General features: G+C 50.7%; 1 protein-coding gene across 2 annotated transcripts in view; it reads left to right on the forward strand.

The window, feature by feature from the left end:
* Positions 1 to 19,489, forward strand: part of PDS5A (PDS5 cohesin associated factor A) — a 1,517,933-nt gene that overhangs the window by 506,224 nt on the left and 992,220 nt on the right. For both annotated transcript variants that reach the window (XM_086963962.1, XM_086963961.1), the window contains exon 18: positions 1,380 to 1,485. In XM_086963962.1, coding sequence (XP_086820088.1) covers positions 1,380 to 1,485 — 106 coding nt within the window. The remainder of the gene's footprint in view (positions 1 to 1,379; positions 1,486 to 19,489) is intronic.

Genomic DNA, 19,489 nt, shown 5'->3' on the forward strand with positions numbered 1-19,489 from the left:
CGTGCAGAGGTGCTGCTGAATAATTTCTGGATCCAGTCTAACACCTGGTAAATATTCAGAAGTTGAGAACTCTATACTAGAAAGTGTGTTTCCAAAGGTAAGTAACTTGTTACTTAAAACGCAAGGTAACCTACAGTGCTGTTCAACAGGGTCTTTCCCGGACATCTAAGAGCAAGGTAAAATGAATGGTGCTCAGTGGGGGAAGAGGTGACGCAGGCAGTACGAGACGGCAGCACATTTGATTTTTATTGCCATTTGTGAGTCTGAGATGCATTGAGGTTCTTCGTTTGCTGCGTACAAGTAAAGGTTTTTATCTTCGTCTTGGCATGTGCTGAACAGGGTGTTTACTGAAGTTGTGCGATGCTTTTGTTTTAAGAAGGGCAAGATTTTCTTTTGAATCTGGGGGAAGGTGGTGCATCGATCAGCGGTGCTAAGATAAATTGTGAATCAAATTTAAAGCCTACATTCCTTCGACTAATAGGCGTAAGCCCAGGGGTTCGCATGTCCACGTAACCATTTACATTTTCATTTGCCGAATTAAGGTTTAACCTGTCATTGCCAATCTTTGAGTTAATTTTTCACTTTGTTTTGTGAAATCATCTGATAATCTCGATTTGGTCACTTGCATCATTTAGATTACTTTGGTGTTATTACAGACACGTAAAAGAGAAGGTTTTGGAGAACTCCAGTGAGGGGTGCAACGTAAATTTAAGCTGGTGATGAGGATTCCGTTTTGGATTCTTGCATTGGACATGTAGCATTTGACCAGTGGAGGCTGGATTCTTTATTATCAATGCCTACAGATTAAGCCAAACTAAGGTGGCGATTGGATGGTGGTAGATTCCCATCCACTCCATGTTTTAGGTCTCTCTGAATGTATAATGGTTGTGCTGAAAGTGAACATCAAGAAGAACTCCTTGATGAAACCTGCTCAGCAAGAGTTGTTTGTTTGCAGCCTTCAGGACTTCAGGCAGTTGCACAGACTTGTAGGAAGATTAGGAAAGATGTATTTTGGTTGACATTTTATCTTGTATAGTAGTAGATTATTCATAATGATTTATAGATTTCTAGCAATAATAATTAAAGTTGGTCTTTGCAACGTTGCTGTGTTGTCGCTGCAAACGTCTAAAAGTCAGATTTTAGAGGTTGCTTTAAAAATCTGTTTTTTTCTGAAGTGGCCTGCCAGTCAAAAACTGCACACATATTACTTAGGTTATTTGTTATTTTATTCAGTATATACACAAAAGATTGAGTTTATTCATTTTGAAACCTTGAATGTCATGAAAGTCTTCAGAGGGAGATTTTTAGCATTTCTGTGCTTTTTTCATCATGGTTAAGTATTCCGTTTGATTGTGATTTTTCCTCTGTCTGTTTTACAGTGCTCTTGTAAAGCTGATGAATAGATCTATAGAAGGAACAGCTGATGATGAAGAAGAAGGTGTAAGTCCAGACACTGCTATTCGTTCTGGTCTTGAACTCCTAAAGGTAATGTACACAATTCTGCATTGCCAATTTAACTTCTTTTGAAAACCATAACTCAATTTGACTTAAGATTGTTCCTTGTTGAAGGTGTATGCCATTCTTACACCTAATGCCTGCGTCCGAATTGCTCCAAATGTTTGTTTAAGAAGGAAACCTATCCTGGAGGAACGATGTGTGGAGGGAGAATTGGAATAATTATTTGTCTCTAGCATTATTTAAAATTCCTCAGCGCTCTTTGAGTGCTTCTTAGATTCATTTTTTGACTGTTGTGCACCACTATCAAAACGCTCTATTTGTTGATTTTGCAGTGGTATAAGTAAGTACATGGTGACATGAACTACATAGGAAACACTGAAATCATGGTTGAACATGGATGTGGGACTCCAGCTGAGAAAATGGATTTATATTTGTGTCACTTTGGCCAAAGAAAATAGTACAAGGCTTTAGGCATTGATTTTAATTAAGGGAATTATTACCTCTCCATGGCATGTCAAAGTAGGTACTTATAATGGTAAAATTAATGATGCACACAACATTATGTGGTAGATTACAACTGAAAAAGCTCTAGTGCCAAAAGAAGTCTTCAGTCGCAGAAAAAAAAATCCTGTAAGTGTGTATTCCTGTGTTGCTTTTTGAAAGACACACTTTTAGAGTATATACACTTGGAGCTCAGAAGGCAGTAATGTTTTAAGTATGAGATTTTTTCAGGTTAATGTTGCATTTAGTTATTATGATTACATACAGATAAATGTTTGTTTCAATGTTACAAAACAACCTCAAACCTCCAACCCACACCTTTGCTCCGATTGCATATGTCATTCATCTTCTAATGTCTCCTCATTTTCATTTGTAACATCTCTCTGATACTGCAACTGTACCCAAGTATCTCTGACTCGAAGATACGTCTCAAAAGAGCCCCAGTTGTTTCTAAGACCTGTCTGAGGGCTCTCTTTCAGAGGTTCATCCTTGCGTTCATAATTTGTGAGCCTAAGCAGCCAGTCATTCAAGCCCAGCCCACCTTTCCTGCCACAGCAGAGAGCAGTGTTGCTCTTTACCGTCCGAAAGGCAAGCATAAAGAGCATTCCTCCTAGAATTCTTAGGGATTTCATTCGTGTCCTTTGTGACCATTACAACAGAAGTCCTAGTGATCAATATTCCCAGCATCCCTTTAACAACCATGCCTAATCAAAGCAAAGACCTCCACATTCCATCTGTTAGAGCTCCCCCTGCTGTCATCCAATGGTACTGGGACCTGGGTATTCAATGTTGTGTATAAAGTGGTCCCAGTCAAAGCAAAAATACACAATCACAATTTTCATACAATAAGCATATTTTGAAAAAAACTTTATAGGACAAATTATTCTGAGCGATGTTATTTAATATACATCCTCAAATGCAGATCAGTTGTCAGAGCAATCCACAAGAACAATAATAGACATTTAATCTTATTGCCCAAGAGGAGGGGCGTGGGAAAGGAAGGACAGGTGAGGGAGGGGACGTGATCAGGATAGTGTAAGAATTTGATAAGTTGTAAAGTAAATAACAAGTGGTCTTATATACATTTGAAAATCAGTACCACATTGACATTCAAATAATTATACATTTGATAATCCTATCCCAATAGCACAATAACACAGCCACTTAATGTTCTGTTGTCGATGGGTGGGAACAAAGGAAAAAAGGTGTGTCGACGTTTCGACCCCAAAAGGTGTAGGCTGAATCCTGCCCTACTGCGGGGTCTTCTTCAGGACAAGTGGGGAGTGGAGTGACAGGGTGGTGGAGGGCACCTAAGGAAACCACATCTGTCGTGTGGCACCGTCTACAGTGTATGGTGGGCCGGAAGGCTCCAGTGAAGAGGGAGAGCGCATGAACCTAAAGTTCATGTACTCGACCCGAGCTTCATAAGGTGAACTTCGTAGGTAATCGTTTCCAGTATATACTTAGGGGATATCGTTCGGCCGCAGTAATTTTGTGGCGCTGGCATTCAATGCCGACTTTCAACTTCAATCGAATCCAATTCCAGGTTGCAGATCTCGGAAATTATGGCATAGTCGCTCGCCGGGTTTCTCAAGTAGAGTTCCTATCCGCTTTCTCTCTGCCCTCATACTTATGGCTATCTCTAAGGCCCCAAACGTGACTTCATAAAATAATTTTTGATCCTGAAGAAAATTTAACATCTCTACCACATTCCACACCTCACTTCGCCCCTCTCTTATACTAAATTGATTTGTGGTAACATTGTTAGCTTGTGATTGCCAGGCTCAAACATAACTGGTAGACATAAGGATGTTTTTTTCTCAAACTGCAGCTATTTGCCTTAACATCCAGTTTATCAATCTCCATGTTCATCTTACCATGCCCCAGCTATTGTTTTCCCTACATCGTATTGTTACTCAGACCTGGATCTTTCGCTGATCATGCTTCCTCTTTGATCTTACTCTCTCTGCTGCTAGTGCTGGAACGTCCCTTTGCCGGGAGAGCCATGCACTCTATCTGGATACTTTAATATGTGAAGTATTGCGCAACGAGACCAGGACTACTTGACCAGACAACTAGCTTTGAAGAAATCACTTGTGTGACGAAACACGTGTCCGCTGCTCTTCAAATTCAATACAAGCTGCATTGCAACACAGGCTCCTGACATTTGATTGGTGGGGTGCAGACATCATGTTTTTTACAATTATTTCTATTGTTGACCTCTTTAAAGGTGAAATGTACATATCAGATTTTGCGATATTCGGGGGGCGCTAGGTGGCGCACAACCATGATGGCCGCACGCCTGTGAGGCTCCAGCCCTACTGAGCCAAAAATCATTCAGTATGCCCATCCTGTATTAATATTCAGCACCTTTACCTGCACCGCGTGATTCCAGAATCTGTGCTGCCTCTGGGGATACCACCTTTGCCATCCTGGCCTCGAGTGTGATTGAGTACTGCCTGCGGCGGTGAAGAGCGGAAAGTACCGGGCTGCGTCTGAGGCTCTGTTGCGGCCTGTCCGGACTAGGAGAGGCTGCAGCTCTGTGGGCCCGACACCTGAGCTGCGGAATCCTGTGGCGGGAGAGTGCAGCGGCCACGGAGTGCAGTGGGAGCTGTCACCGTGACCGCGGGATGCTCCCTGGCTTTGGCGGCTTGTGGGTTGCGGCGGACCCTGCTGACCGGCTGCGGAGAGGCGCTCGTGACACGGGGGCGCCGACACCTGCCCGGCTCCGGAGTTGCATCCTGCTACCCCCTCCTGAGTTGGATCGCTGCCGAGACTGGACCGCTTCACATCCTGCAGGCCTCTCTTGAGAAAACCGGACTAATTTGCCTGACTATGACCGCTGTGTGGACGCCCGCCGTTTTGCAACCCTCGGCGAGGCCGGATTCGTCACAGTGCAGCACGCGCTTCCTAAAGGAGTTGTGATTACGAGAATAAGAGCAGGTCCGCTATGAAAACACGACTGTCTTTTTCCCCAGACTTTACTCAAACGGTACAGGATGCTAGACGGAAGTTCGCCACTGTCAAAAAGAAACTACAAGCACAACACATTCCCTATGCAATGCTGTACCCAGCCAAACTGAAGATCACGCACCTTGGCTTGCAACACTATTTCTTGAACTCGCAGCAAGTTGAAGACTATCTTCGACGTCACCGGCGTTCAGCCACTGCGGAGTCGGAAGTTGGGAATCGGTCCAGATCCCAGTCGCCCAGGCTACAGAGGTACTTAAATGCTGTGAACCTGCTCATGCTATCTGGAACTGTGCTGGTGATGTATATGTGGTTTTACATTTTGGACATCTGTTTGGCTCGGCTACTTGCCTCCGTCCCACGGTCACTGCCCCCTAGATGGCGAGGTTGTGGTGGGTGAAAGCATGGAGGGAAGTGGGCGGGTTGTGAACCCCTAGCGAGACCCTGTGAGGGCAAGCCCCCTGTGGCTCCCTTAAGGGGAGTACTGCTAATTGTATTATTTTGGTTTTTGGGGGTGGGAGAGGGTTTGTACCCGGCAGGTTGGGGAAGCCGGTCTGGGTTGTGGGAGGTTGTTTGAGCTTGACTACGCAGCAAAATGTCCAGTTTTCCGAAGGCAATGCTACATGGACTCAGGATGCTTATTTCATGTGTTTAAAGGGCTGACAGCACACAGGACATTAATAACATTGTTGTAGCTTCCTGGAATATTCGAGGTCTCAATGACCCTACGAAGAAGCGGCAGATCGTAGGGTATCTAGATAAACATCGCATTACGGTTGCCATGTTGCAAGACACACACTTGGGCCCTGGCGCAGACTCCCACTTTGCTTCACGGTCGGTCGCATCGCAGCTTTGCATCATATTCCACATATTCCCGCGGTGTGGCTATCTTGGTAAAGAAGGGGGTTGCTTTTAACCCTGGTGGGTCGGAGACTGATCCGGCAGGTCGATACTGCCTACTCTGGGGCAAGTTTTACTCTCATGATGTCCTATTCGCTAATTACTAAGGCCCTAAAACGGATGACCCACAAGTCCTTCTCCGCCTCTGGGGTAGGATACAAGAGACAGGGATTCCTTACATTATCTATGGCGGGGATTCCAACACTGTTATGTATTCCCACATAGACCGTTCCCGCGACTCCCCTACCCATTACACGGACACTGAGGGATATTATAGCAGAGAATTACTTATTAGACTCTTGGAGACACTTACATCCCACGCAGCAAGAGGGCACACACTTTTCAGCATTTCACTTCTTCTGGGCCAGATCAGATTACCTGTTTATATCCACTGGGATGGCTCACTGGTTGGGAAGGGCGACCCACTTATGTCGAACGCATTCAGATCATTCCCCAGTTGTTATCGAACTGCATTCTCCCCTCAATCACACCCCATATAATAATTGGCGCCTTAATCCCCTATATTTGCAAGATGCAGCGTTGGAGCAGGACATACAGGATTTTTTCGATCGTACCCTTGACTCTGTTCCAAGTATCACAATAGTTTGGGAGGCGTTTACAGTGACAGCCTGTGGCTGGTGCATCTCCAAGGGTGAAGGTATTCTTAAGTCCATACGCATTAGCTTATCCACACTGGAGAAGGAGCTCAAGCATTTGGAGGGGGAGTTGACCTCGGCACTGCTGGGAACGACCTCCGAGATACTCTGCTCAAAAAACTCACGGAGTATGAGGATTTCTCTGACAGGGAATGTAGGTTTCGGGGGAAGCACCATGTAGCGAGAGTTTGTGGAGAGGGGGATCTCCCCGGGAAAGCCCTGGCGGCCGCGATCAGGCCACCCAGATTATCTGATTACGTAACCGAGCTGCAGGATGATCAAGTGGACATACATAGAAATCTTCCTGACCAATTGCGCACATTTAGATATTACTACAGTAAATTTATACTCCTCCCATAGAGGTACCCCACTTAATCTACTATCCTACTTCGAAGACACAGCCCTCGCCTGGTTGGGAGATACCCAGCGGAAGTTCCTCAACCTCGATCTTGAACTGGACGAGATAACGGACGCCATAATGCAAATGAAATCTGTCCGGGCCCCTGGGTCTGACTGGATACCCATCGATTTTTACAAAATATACGTGTCCATTTTGGCCCCCATCTTGAGGGACGTCTTCTATGCTGCGTTGGAGGAAGGCAGTTTGCCTCTAACAATGCGGGAAGCACTAATCACCTCCTTATTAAAACCGGCAAACCTTTCCATAGCTGTGATTCCTACCGACCCCTCTCCCTTCTAAACTGTGACACCAAAATACTAGCTAAAGTTCTGGCAACCTGACTTAACCTTTTAATGCAGGGCCTGGCACTCCCTGATCAGGCTGATTTTATACCGAACAGGGCCACATCGCATAATCTCCGTACCCTGGCTGCCGTATTACAGGATGTTGACCCTAGGTGCTCAGCGATTGTGGTATTTCTCGACGCTACCAAAGCGTTTGACTCCCTAGAGTGGGACTACCTCCTGGGAACCCTGAGATACATAGGTATGCCCGACACTTTCCTCCAGTGGATTCAACTACTGTATACCCAACCAGTGGCCTCTCTTCTCCTGAATGGGGCCAAGTCCTCCTCCTTCACCATCTCCAGAGGCACCCGGCAGAGGTGTCCCTTGTCCCCTATACTCTTCGCCCTGGCCATTGAGCCTTTAGCTGCTAAGCTCCGTCAATACCATAATCCGAGAGCGTTAATGTACCCTGCCAGGCAGCTGATTATATCCCTTTATGCGGACAACATGATGCTGTATAAACACAAGCCCCAAGACAATCTCAACCCTATCCGTCGGGAAATTACTAAATTTTTTTTTTTTTTTTTTTTTTTTTTTAAAAACCTTTATTTATAGGAAAAAGTACACCGCTATTCAGCCATACATCCCGGAGGCCAGGCAGCATTAAGGCAATAGGATAGGTCATGTACCATATCGGAAGCAGGAGCAATCAGGTTTCATTTTTAAATAACATCAAAGCTGAAACAAGTAAACCATAAGATAAAAGGGCCCAGAAGGCCAAGAAAAAGAAGTGTGCAAGAGGCACAGGAGAAAAAGAAGGGAAGAGAGGGTAGGCTGAGGACAATACAGATTCAGCGGACTTGCGTGGCGGCAGGAGGTCGGGGGCTGCACACCCAAGGTAACACACTGACAATAACAACAATGAGGCATGTGGGAAGTAGTACCGCAGGATAAACAATCTGGAGCCACAGGTAGGGGGCACTACGGGGAAAGCTGGATCTCGGGATCAAGTTCAACGGGGGGGTCGCAAATATCACCTCTATAAGTGTTCCAGGCACCCCAAACAGATCTCCACATTTTATGTTTACCCCTGGCTACATACACCGTCTTTTCACGCAGCATGCACCAGTCCATAGGCTGAGCGAGGGAGGAGCAGGCACACCCCATTTCTGGGCGATGTCTCTCTTAGCCACCATATTGCCCAGGGTGACCCAGCGGGTCTGTGCGACATTGTAGTCGGTCGGGCCCCAGATGTTAAGGAGGCATCTCCGGGCCTCTGCCGGCAGGGCCACACCAGTCACTTCTTCCATAACCTCATGCACACGTTTCCAATAACGGGCCACATCCGGACACTCCCATATGATGTGCAGGAAGGTCCCAAGCATACCACACCCCCGCCGGCACATGCCGTCCATAGAAAGCCCCATACGTAGAAGTCTTGGGCCGGTGACATACACTCTGTGCAGTATCTTCAGCTGCACCAGGCGGAGTCGTGCAGATATGGCCACCTCCCTAGGGGAGGAGATCGCCGATTGCCACTCCTCGTCATCCACCTCTATACCGTCATGCACCCACAGCTCTCTGTCGCACCAGCAAGTCCACTCGCACATTAATAAGTTTTTTATACGTTAGGGAGATAGCGCTGTCCGGCATATGGCCGTCCAGCACCCGATCCTCCAGGGGGGATGATTCAGGGATAGGCTCCCCTTCCACTACATAGGGAGAGAGGGCATGACTAAGCTGGGCGTGTCGGAAGTATTCCGTCGCCGCCAGTTGGTGTTCAGACTGCAGCACTTCAAACGACTTGACCCGTCCTCTGGCCACCATGTCCCCCACCTTGGAAATCCCAATGGTGTCCCACCTGTCGAAGCCCTTAGTATGCCACAGCTTCCCCAGTATATCCGAATCAAACAGCGGGGTGGCCATAGTAACCTTATTATGCCAGCCCAGAGTTTTAGTAATTGTGCGCCATATACGCACCATCGTCATAGTGGGACCTGTCAGCTTCCGATCCAGAGATCCGGAGTACAACGCTCTATAGTAATTCCCATCTCCCACTAGCCACCGATCCATGGCATAGCCTGGGTTGACCGCCGGGCCGTAGAGGCCATGATTGATTGCCGCCAGCTGGGACACCCAGTAGTAGCGCCTTACGTCAGGTAGGGCAATGCCCCCGTCATAACTTGGTATAGTCAACTTAGCCAACGAGATTCTCGGCCTACCATCCCACAGCAACGCCCGCTGCAGTGATTCGATATCAGTAAAGTATTTCGCCGGTACGGGGTCCTGTGTATTCTGCAGGGCATATAAGAAGCGAGGCAGCGCCATCATCTTAAAAAGCGCGGCTCTACCCATCAGGGAGATCGGCAACTTCTTCCAGCCTTCGACGTCCCGGCGCAATCGCTCCAACGGCGGGAGGAGGTTGTGCGAGTACTGGGCTCGGGAGTCCCGCGACACGTAGATGCCCAAGTACCGAAAGCCCTGCTGGGCCACCTGAATTGAGCACCCACGGGGGAGGCGCGGCGTGTCTCCGGACAGTACGTACAACGAGGATTTGGACCAATTGATCGCCAGGCCCGAGTGGGTCCCGAAGGTCCGCAAGAGTTCAAAGGCCATTATGAGCGAGTGGCATGGAGAGGAGAGGTACAGAAGGATGTCGTCCGCATAGAGCGATATCCGGTCCTCGAAACCCGGGGACCACGGTATCCCAGAGATATCGGGGTGCGTTCTAATCCAGGCCGCCAGTGGCTCAAGTGCTAAGGCAAATAGGAGCGGGGAAAGCGGGCAGCCTTGCCTAGTGCCCCTGTGCAGCGCAAAGGAGGCAGACAACCGACCATTGACCGTCACATTGGCCATTGGAGCGGAGTACAGCAGCCGGACCCAGCCGATGAAAGCGGGGCCAAACCCCAACTTGGCCAGAACTGCCCACAGGTAGTTCCACTCCAACGAGTCAAATGCCATAGTGGCGTCGAGGGAGGCGAGGACAGCGGGTTCTCGGAGCAGATGGACACGCGCCATTACTGCGTGAAGCCGTCTCAGATTGAGCGCCGTATTCCGATGCGGGATGAAACCGGACTGGTCCGGGTGCACCAGGTCCGAGATCACTCCCACCAACCGATTAGCCAATAGTTTGGCCAGAATTTTGGGTTCGGCGTTTAAGAGGGAGATGGGTCGGTAGGATCGACAAAGATCGCGAGGCTTCCCCTCCTTATGTATCACCACAATGGTGGCCAGCCGCTGGTCGGGGGGGAGTTCTCCCACCTCGCGGGCCTCAAGGAACATGTTTAACAGAGGTGTCGCAAGTGCGTCGGCCCTGAGTTTGTAGAGCTCAACCGGGATGCCGTTTGGCCCCGGCGCTTTGCCCGAGCGTAATGATTTAATAGCCAAGGCCGTCTCATCCACCGTTAGGTCCCTATCCATATCGACGCGCTCGAGGTCCGAGAGGCAGGGAAGCTCAATGTCCTCCAAGAAGGATGCCGACGCAGACTCCGGGAGGGGGTCCGCCGAGGCGTAAACCTCCCCAAAGTAGTCCGCGAAGGACCCAACTATAGCCGCCGGGTCCGTGAGGGACAGGCCCTCCGCACTGGTCAGCTCCGGGACCACCCGAGACGCGAGTTCCCTTCTATCTAGCCACGCCAGGAGCTTGCCAGCCTTGTCACCCGCGTCATAAATTCTGCCTTGCTGTTCCCTGCTCAGGGCTTTCGCCGCGTCAGTGGCGGTCGCCCGAAGCTCAGACTGTTTGAGGGAGAGAGCGTGGAGTAGCTCGGGAGACGGGCCCAGCTCCAGCTGGGAGTTTAATGCAGCAATGTCAGATTCCAATCGAACTACGTCCTCGTCCCGCCGCCGGCGGACCTCCGCAATCAGGGAGAAGGCCTCGCCGCGAAGCACAGTTTTGAAGGCCTCCCAAAGGGAAACAGACGAGGCAACCGATCCTGTATTCTCGACGAAGTATCGATCCATAGCTTTAGCCAGGAGCGACCTGGTCTTCGGGTCGCGAAAATACCAAGGGTTGATGGGAGCCACCCGCGAGGACACGGGGGTTCGAAAGTCAAAGGAGACCCAAACCGGGGAGTGATCCGAAATGCCCCTAGCCAGGAGACGCGCAGTGGACACGGACTGCGCCTGGGCAGCCGGAGTGAGGACGTAATCCAGTCTAGAAAGGCTACCATGGGCGCCGGAGAGGAACGTGTACTGTCTCTGGGAGGGGTGCAACAGACGCCAGCAGTCAACCATCCCCATGGAATCTAAGAAGTCAGACAGCCAGGACTGGGAAGGACGCAGATCTCTGGATGGGAAGCGGTCCAGGTCCCCGGAAATGACAGAATTAAAGTCACCACCCACAAGCAGCAGCCCCTCGGGGAGACCCAAAATGGCGCCAGCTAGATCCCTGAAAGTAGTCTCTTGTAGCCCCGGGGGAACATAAACCGAAACTAAAACTAGCGTGCGGCCCTCCCATTTGCCCACCACAGCAACATATCTGCCCCTCTCATCCGCAAGCACCGACTCCACCTCCAGCGGAAGGGACATGCGCACCATGATGCCCACCCCTCGTGATCCCGAAGAGAACCCTGAGTGTGCCACCATTTTGAAACCACGTCTGGTCAGAGCTTTACAAGTGTGCCCCACTAGGTGGGTCTCTTGCAGGAAAACCACATCTGGTGAACAACGTTTGAGCATTTGCAACACCACACCCCTTTTAATACGGTCCCCCAACCCGTTTACATTCCAGCTTAACAAGTTAAGAGTTCTACCCCCCATCATCAGGGACGTTCCGCCCCCTTCCCCCCACCCATGCCCGCAATGGCGCCCACAGCAGTAACATAGCAGCGCAATAAGACCTCAGCCAGGACAAAGAATAAGACAAGAAAAGAAGTAGAAAAAACACACCCCAACTACCCACCACCCTGCACCCCTGCATAAGACTAAAATCCACCCCAACTAGCAGTGTGCCTGTCGCCCCTTAACTAACCTACAAAAAGCCCACAGAGGAGAAAGGAGACATCCTATCACCCCCCGTCATCCCCCATATTATTGACAAAACGAGTCAAACCATAGCAGCAGTGTCTGAAGTGAAAGTCCCATACGGCTACCCAGCTCACAGAACGTCAAACAACAAATATTCATTCCTGCGCTTCCGCGCCCCCGGTGGAATCCTCCGTCTGGTCAGCCGGTTCGCGTCGCTCCTGTGGCAGGGTATCCAGCCAGTGCCCCACCTCGTCTGGATAGTCAAAAAACAAAGTCCGGTGGTCCCGCTCGATGCGGAGCTTGGCAGGGTAGAGCATGGAGTACCGCAGGCCCATTTCTCTCATTCTTCGTTTCACCCCGGTAAAGCTCTGACGCTGTTTTTGCACCGCCTGGGTGAAATCCGGAAAAAAGTTCACGTCTGAGTTCTGGAATCGCAAAGGACCCGCGGCTCTCGACGCCTGCAGGATAGCGTCTCTGTCCCTGAAGTTAAAGAGCCGTGCGATGATGGGGCGAGGGAAAGTGCCAGACTTGGGTGGTCCCCCCGGTATCCTGTGTGCCCGTTCCACCGAGAAGAACTTACTCAGGCCCCCCGGCGCTAAGTTCTTAAGCACCAGCTCCTCCACGAAAAGTTCAGCCGAGTCCTCCTCGGCCTTCTCCGGTACCCCAGTAATACGGACGTTCTGGCGCCGCGCACGGCCTTCAAACTCGTCCAGTCGGCGCGCCAGCATTCCGTTCGCCAATTTCAGGCCACGTACCTCCGTCTGGATATCGGACACATCAGTGACCAGGCTAGTCGTCTTGAGATCCAACGACTTCACCCGGTCATTGGTTTTCCCGAGGTCCGTCCTGATGAGGTTCATATCGATCTTCAGGGAGTCGACCTTACTGGACAGTTCCTCCCGGAGTGCGTGCATCTCCGTCTGCACTCCCGTGATCGCACCCAGAACGTCCCGAAGCGTTATGGCAGAATCGTCCGGTGATCCATCCCGTTTCGAGTCAGTAGTGCAGCCCGCCTGCGCCGGCGAGCTTCTTGACTGGGAAAAGCGTTCCGGGATAGTAGACTGGGACTGGGACGGTTTTTTGGTGACCCGCTGGGACTTGCCTCTGTCCAGGTCTCCTTTGCCCGCCATGTTGGTACCTCGGGTCAGACGGCCAGCAGGGGTAAGGATCCTCTTGGTAGGCGCGCCACATACACGATGATAAAACCAGGGTCCGGTACGTTGGCCGAGTAGCGGGGCATGCAGATATCAGAGTTGCTCCCCGGTGGAACTAAGCTCAGACAAAGAGGCGCCCGTGCGGAAGCACCGCTGTACCCCTCAATGATGTGCAGTGACACGGGAGGAGCCTCCGGGCTTCGTCGAGCTAACTAAGTCCAGGAATGTCCGATTTTCATTCCGAAAGCGGGCGCCGCATCAGGACCCACTCAGCAGTCGATTCCCACCATCGTGGGACAGGATAGATAGCAGGATTATTGCGGAGGACCGGGAGGTCTTCGGAGCTCCGAGCTCACGCGGCCATCTTGATCGCCGGCGAAGCTCCTCCCCCAAATTACTAAATTTTGAGCCATATCGGATGTGCAAATGAACTGGTCCAAGTCGGCGGTCTTTCCGTTCACGGATAATTTTCCTAAGCACCATATGGACTATCCCTTGATCTGGGAGGATGAGGAAGTAAAATACTTAGGTATTCGCGTTACTAGAGATTGTGATGCGCTCATGCGGCTCAATTATGGCACAGCAGTGGACAGAATTACGGACTCTATTACCAAATGGCTTCGCCTTCCACTACCCATGGCTGGCAGGCTCTTGCTAATTAAAATGGTCTTACTGCCCAAATTATTTTATCTCTTCATCAACATCCCCTATCAGCCTGGACCTTTCTTTTTTAAAACACTTAACTCACCGCTGGCGAGGCAGATATGGGGCGGGAAACAGGCGAGACTCGCGCGGACTACTCTGATGTTACTGTACGGTCATGGAGGGTATGATGTCCCAAATTTCGAGTTGTATTATTATTGTGCACAGGCCCACTTTGTACTATATTGGTTACATCCACCAGCCTTTATGCCCCACCTGGCAGTAGAGAATAGTTATATGGCACCAACTCCCCCGGCATGTTACCTCTTCACTGCAGTGAAGGACCGGGATCCGTCCACTGTAGACTGTACTATACGAGCATGGCAGTACATAGGCCGGCAGTTAGAAACGCCACTGTTCTATTCGCCTAAAATATCACTTTTACGTAACCCATTGCTGCTGGTTACCTTTGAGGGGATTTGCCGGAAGATGCTGGAAAAATTGAAATACTGTACTTGGGGAGACCTTTATGTGGAAGAGCAGTTTCGGTCTAAGGAACAGTTCTTTGAGACTTGCGAACCGACGGTTATGGAAACATTTATGTATGCCCGCCTTAGACAAAGTGTGAGAGCTCTAACTCCTGATTTCCCGCTGGAACCAGACACATTAGCCACACTGCATGCTCTGTTACATGCAGACAATCCTCGCCATGTTATATCCCTCCTCTACCAGCATGCGCGCAACACGCCTTCCCCTTGCCTGCTGCGGGCTAGGCGCGCATGGGACGCAAACCTACGTATCACTCTTAACAGATGAACAATGGGAGACCAGTTGTGCACAAATAGAGGCGGTGACTAGCAATAACAAGCTGCGCCTCATCCATTTTAATTTTCTTCATCGCATATACCATACCCGGCTATGCTCCATAGGCTCCGCCTTCACGATAGTGACGCATGTGTGCGCTGCGGCAGGGAAGGCGCAGGGTTTCTCCATTTGGCATGGGAGTGTCATCGAGTGCGGTCATACTGGACACAGACAATTCAGGGTTTATCGGAAATGATCAATAGCCCATTGACCCCATGCCCGCTCATGGGCCTCCTGGGGATAGTTCCAGGACCCTAGCGCTGGGACTATTACTAGCTAAACGTCAGGTGGCCTGCAGATGGGGTAGAGGCCATGCTCCTAAATTAAACGATTGGATCCATACTATGACCATGTGGCAGGATTACATGCACCATTACGCAGAGATGCTCCCCATTAAATCCCGCCCCAAAGACATTTGGGGCCCACTAACCTCATACCTCCTTGCACGAGATGCAAGTCAATTGACGGAGCGAGATGGCTAGAGTCTTGATCATTAGAGAACGCATTAAAGGTACACCTACATATACCCGGAGCTTTTGATGTATGCCTAGGTGGCAAATGAAGTAAGATAATTATGAATATGGTTGGCGGGGGGAGGTGTGGGAGGGTCAGGGCGCTGTATTGCGACTGGGTGTGATGTACTGTCTTTGAGTATAATTTTGTTTTTCGGTAAGCTACACTGTTCACTGCAGCCTGTAATTCTACTTAGTATAACAATGCGGATGACTGGTAACATTTTGCTTTTTCTTACTCTAAAATGAGCTCATGTGGAAGTTGGGGCATGAATAAGTTTGGTTTACACTCCTCGTTAGGAGAGATTTTGTAATACTGCTACGGCTCATGCCTGTATTTGTACTATGGATGCATATTGTCTCCTTGTAATGTAACACCGTGCAAAATGTGACAAAGGTTTTTGAAACTCAAAAAAAAAAAGATTTTGCTATATTTATGTGATACATTGGGACATAGTCCTACATTAGACACTGTAACTGAAAAATGCTTCCCTATTCTATATATTCTTCCTCGAGTGCCGGGTGTCTAGGTTCTTGGGGGAGGGGTTTTCACATATGTTCCCTCTGTAATCGTTCCAATTACCCCCGATCTGTGCCCTTTTCTTAGGACAGCCATGTGACACATATACCGTCTTTTCCATTACCATGCACCAGTCCATGTCTTTTTTCCATGTGTTTAATACCCTTCCCACTTAGTGCGACATATGCAAAAGAAACAATTGATGTACAGAATGCTGGACAATGTAAACATTCACCCCCAGTCACAAGGATCTGGGTTTAATCCATCATTCATTTGCTCACCACACCACCCCAGTTTGGACCTAGCCATATGCAAATCAGTCTTGATTCTGTTCCTTGTGGGAACAGTCCAGCCTGAACTGCCAAGCCAGTCCCTCCCTGGAATGGAAACAAGCATCCTGGGACTGGTTTCAGGACATCACCCTTCATCAGCCAAGCTAGCTTGAATCCAGTGGTGTAGTGAGCACGGGACACACGTCTGGGCATACATTTCCCACTTGGGCGACATATGCAAAATAAACAATTGTTGGACAGAATGCTGGACAATGCAAGCATTCACCCCCAGTCACAAGGATCTAGGTTTAATCCATCATTCTTTTGCTCACCACACCACCCCAGTTTGGACTGGAGTCAAGCCATTCTGGCTGATGAGGGATGAAACCCAAAACTGGTCCTAGGATGCTTGTTTCCAGTTCAGGGCGGACCTGTCCTGCAGATCGGGCTGGACGGTTCCCTTTGGGCACAGGGTCAGAACTGATTTGCATATGGCTGGGTTCAAACTGGAATGGCATGGTGAGCACAAAAACAATGGATGTAGGCCCAGATCTCTGTACTGGGGTGAATGTATGACATTGTTATGCATTTTGTCCATTAATTGTTGTTTTTGCTCCCCACAGTCTGGCAATGTTTCTCTTAGAAATCATGAATCAGGGGGGCGTGGCTAGCAGCCGATGATGGCGGCAGCAACCTAGAGAGGCTCCCGTAGCAAGGCGGCGTCCCGCAACAATCCGCATGCCTATCCGTTCACTGATCGCTTCAGAAGGGGTGTCCTGGGTGCGGTGACCGAACGGCGCCCACAAGAAAACTTTGGGAGCGCTCAGACCTCGGAAACGGGGCGAACCTTCATCCGCGTCCCTCACGGACGAGAGGCCTGGTGGCACGAGGCGAGCAGCGGTGTCGAGTGGAACCTTTGGCCGGGCGGAAGTCAACCCTCCCCGGCACGATCGACCAGAAGTAGCCGCTGAAGACAGCACTCGACGCCACCGGCTGGTAATCCTTCCCTACGACCACTTCACCCTACACACGGCCTATCCAGTGGCGCTACACCGCAGTGTCCCTTCACTGCACTCTGCCTACAGCGTGGACCTTGCTACGCAACAGTCGCCATCTTGCCTGAACTTGCCGAGGCCGCAACAGCTCCGCGGCCGCCGGCAGCACCTTGTCATCGTCAGCGACCCCTGGCCTGTGTCCAGACTGAACCTCCTATATAGCCACCCCCATACGGTCGGCTACGGGCGGTCGGCCCGCTCCATCGTAAACGGTGTCACGCCGCAGAGGGAAAATGGCGGGGAAGGGGCCAAGACAAACCGCCGCTCAGGCGAAATTTGGTAAATTTGCTTATGATAACCAGACGTCCACTCAACCTGAGCAGCGCAAATCACTGGGGAAGGGCGCAGACAACGATGGGACCAAAAAGGCCACGCTGGATGATGTCCTACGCGCACTGGAACAGGTTCAGGCCACGGTAGGCTCGACTGCTGCTGAGGTGACCCTTATTAGAGCCGACCTCCAGAAGATGGGCGAAAGGGTGAAGCAGGTGGAGGTGGTGGCTAAATCACTGATAGAGGACGTCTCCGACCTGCAAGTGGCCGTGGAGAGACTACAAGCGGACAATAAACTCCTTAAAAGCAAGTTGGACGACCATGAAGGGCGCTCCAGACGCAACAACGTCCGCATCTTAGGGGTTCCAGAGTCGGAAACGAAAGGAGCCATGGATCTGTATGTGGAGGAACTCATAAAGACAAAACTGGCCCCGAAGGGACTCTCCAATTTCTTCACAGTGGAGCGGGCACACCGGGTCCCCGGCGGGACACCTACACCGGGGGCCGCCCCGCGTCCCATCCTGGCGAGACTCTTTAATTTTAGGGACCGCGACACAGTCCTCCAGGCGGCCAGAGTGGCACCGCCCATCCATGTCCAAAATTCACGGATATCCTTTTTCCCGGACTACACGGCAGAGGTCACCCGCAGAAGGAGGACCTTCTTCGAAGTTAAAAAAACGCTTCACGAACAAGAACTGCCGTACTCCATGTTGTTTCCGGCCCGATTGAGAGTTGTAGCCGACAAAAAGGTCTGGTTCTTTGACTCGGCTGAGTCCGCAAGAGAATGGCTGGATGGATGGCGCACGGTGGACCGCACTTCCAATCGTCGACGCAACAGGCCAGAAGAGGATGGCCGGCCGGGCTCACAATCGTCAACCAGGGGAAGCGCAAACGGATCGCCCTCACAGGACCACGCTGGGGCCGCTGGAGGCGAATGAAACCACCGTGAGGGACTGAATGTCTAAACTCGACTCTACTCCCACGACGATTGCTTATCAAGTCGTTCCTGGACGCTGGCCCGGGTAGCCCGAGGACAGCAGAGGGACTGCCTGCTTTGGGGGACACTCTCCCCCGACGTGCAAGTACTCTGTTTTTGGCATGGGATAAGCGCTCTGCTGAGTTGGGGTGGCGGGCAGTTCTGAGTCCGTTTGGCAGGGAGGCAGGGAGGTGGGGTGGGTTGGGGGTGGGGCTTGTTCGTTTTTACGGGACATTCACAGAGTCGATCTCGAACTGTACAATGTGCTTTGATTGTTATTGAAATGTTGCTGGGGCGACGGAGTCTATACCGATGGTTTATGTTTCTGATTTATATGGATGGCGGATGAACCGCTTAACGCAATGAGAGTGGAGGAGACGCGGATGGGCGGCTCCACCCTCCGACTCCTTGCCTGGAACGTGCGCGGCCTGGGTGATAAAGTGAAACGCGGCCTCGTTCTGTCCGAGGTGAAACGCTATAAACCTGACCTAATACTCCTCCAGGAGACCCACTTGGTGGGTAGCGCTACTAAGGCCTTAGACAGAAGGGGGTATAAAATGTTAGCCCACTCTGAATTCTCCACTGGGTCCCGGGGTACGGGCATACTGATCAGAAAATCCTCCAACTTCATCACCCTCAGCGCTAGAACTGATACACAGGGCTGTTTTGCGGCAGTGGCAGGACAGTGGGACGGGCGCCCCCTAACAGTAGTCTCAGTTTACATCCCACCTTCACTACACTCGGTGATGTTACCAGCCCTGGGTGACTTCTTACTGTCTCTCCCCGAAGGAGACATGCTTCTAGGCGGGGACTTCAACGCAACTGCAGACCCGCAGCTTGACAAGTTCCCGGCAACCACCCTCCCGGGGGGCCCCTCCCGGTTTCAGCGTTTCATAGAAGCACTGGGGCTGGTGGACGTTTGGCGCCATGTTCACCCTGCAACACAACAATACACATTCCATTCCACCGTTCACAATAGTCTATCCCGCATTGACTACTTCCTGGCGTTAGGGGATGGGCTGCAGCGCGTAGAGGAGGTGCTCATACACCCTCGGGGCATCTCAGACCATTCACCGCTGACTCT

The sequence above is a fragment of the Lissotriton vulgaris genome, chromosome 3_2 (assembly GCF_964263255.1).
Source record: "Lissotriton vulgaris chromosome 3_2, aLisVul1.2, whole genome shotgun sequence".
Taxonomy (NCBI): Eukaryota; Metazoa; Chordata; class Amphibia; order Caudata; family Salamandridae; genus Lissotriton; species Lissotriton vulgaris.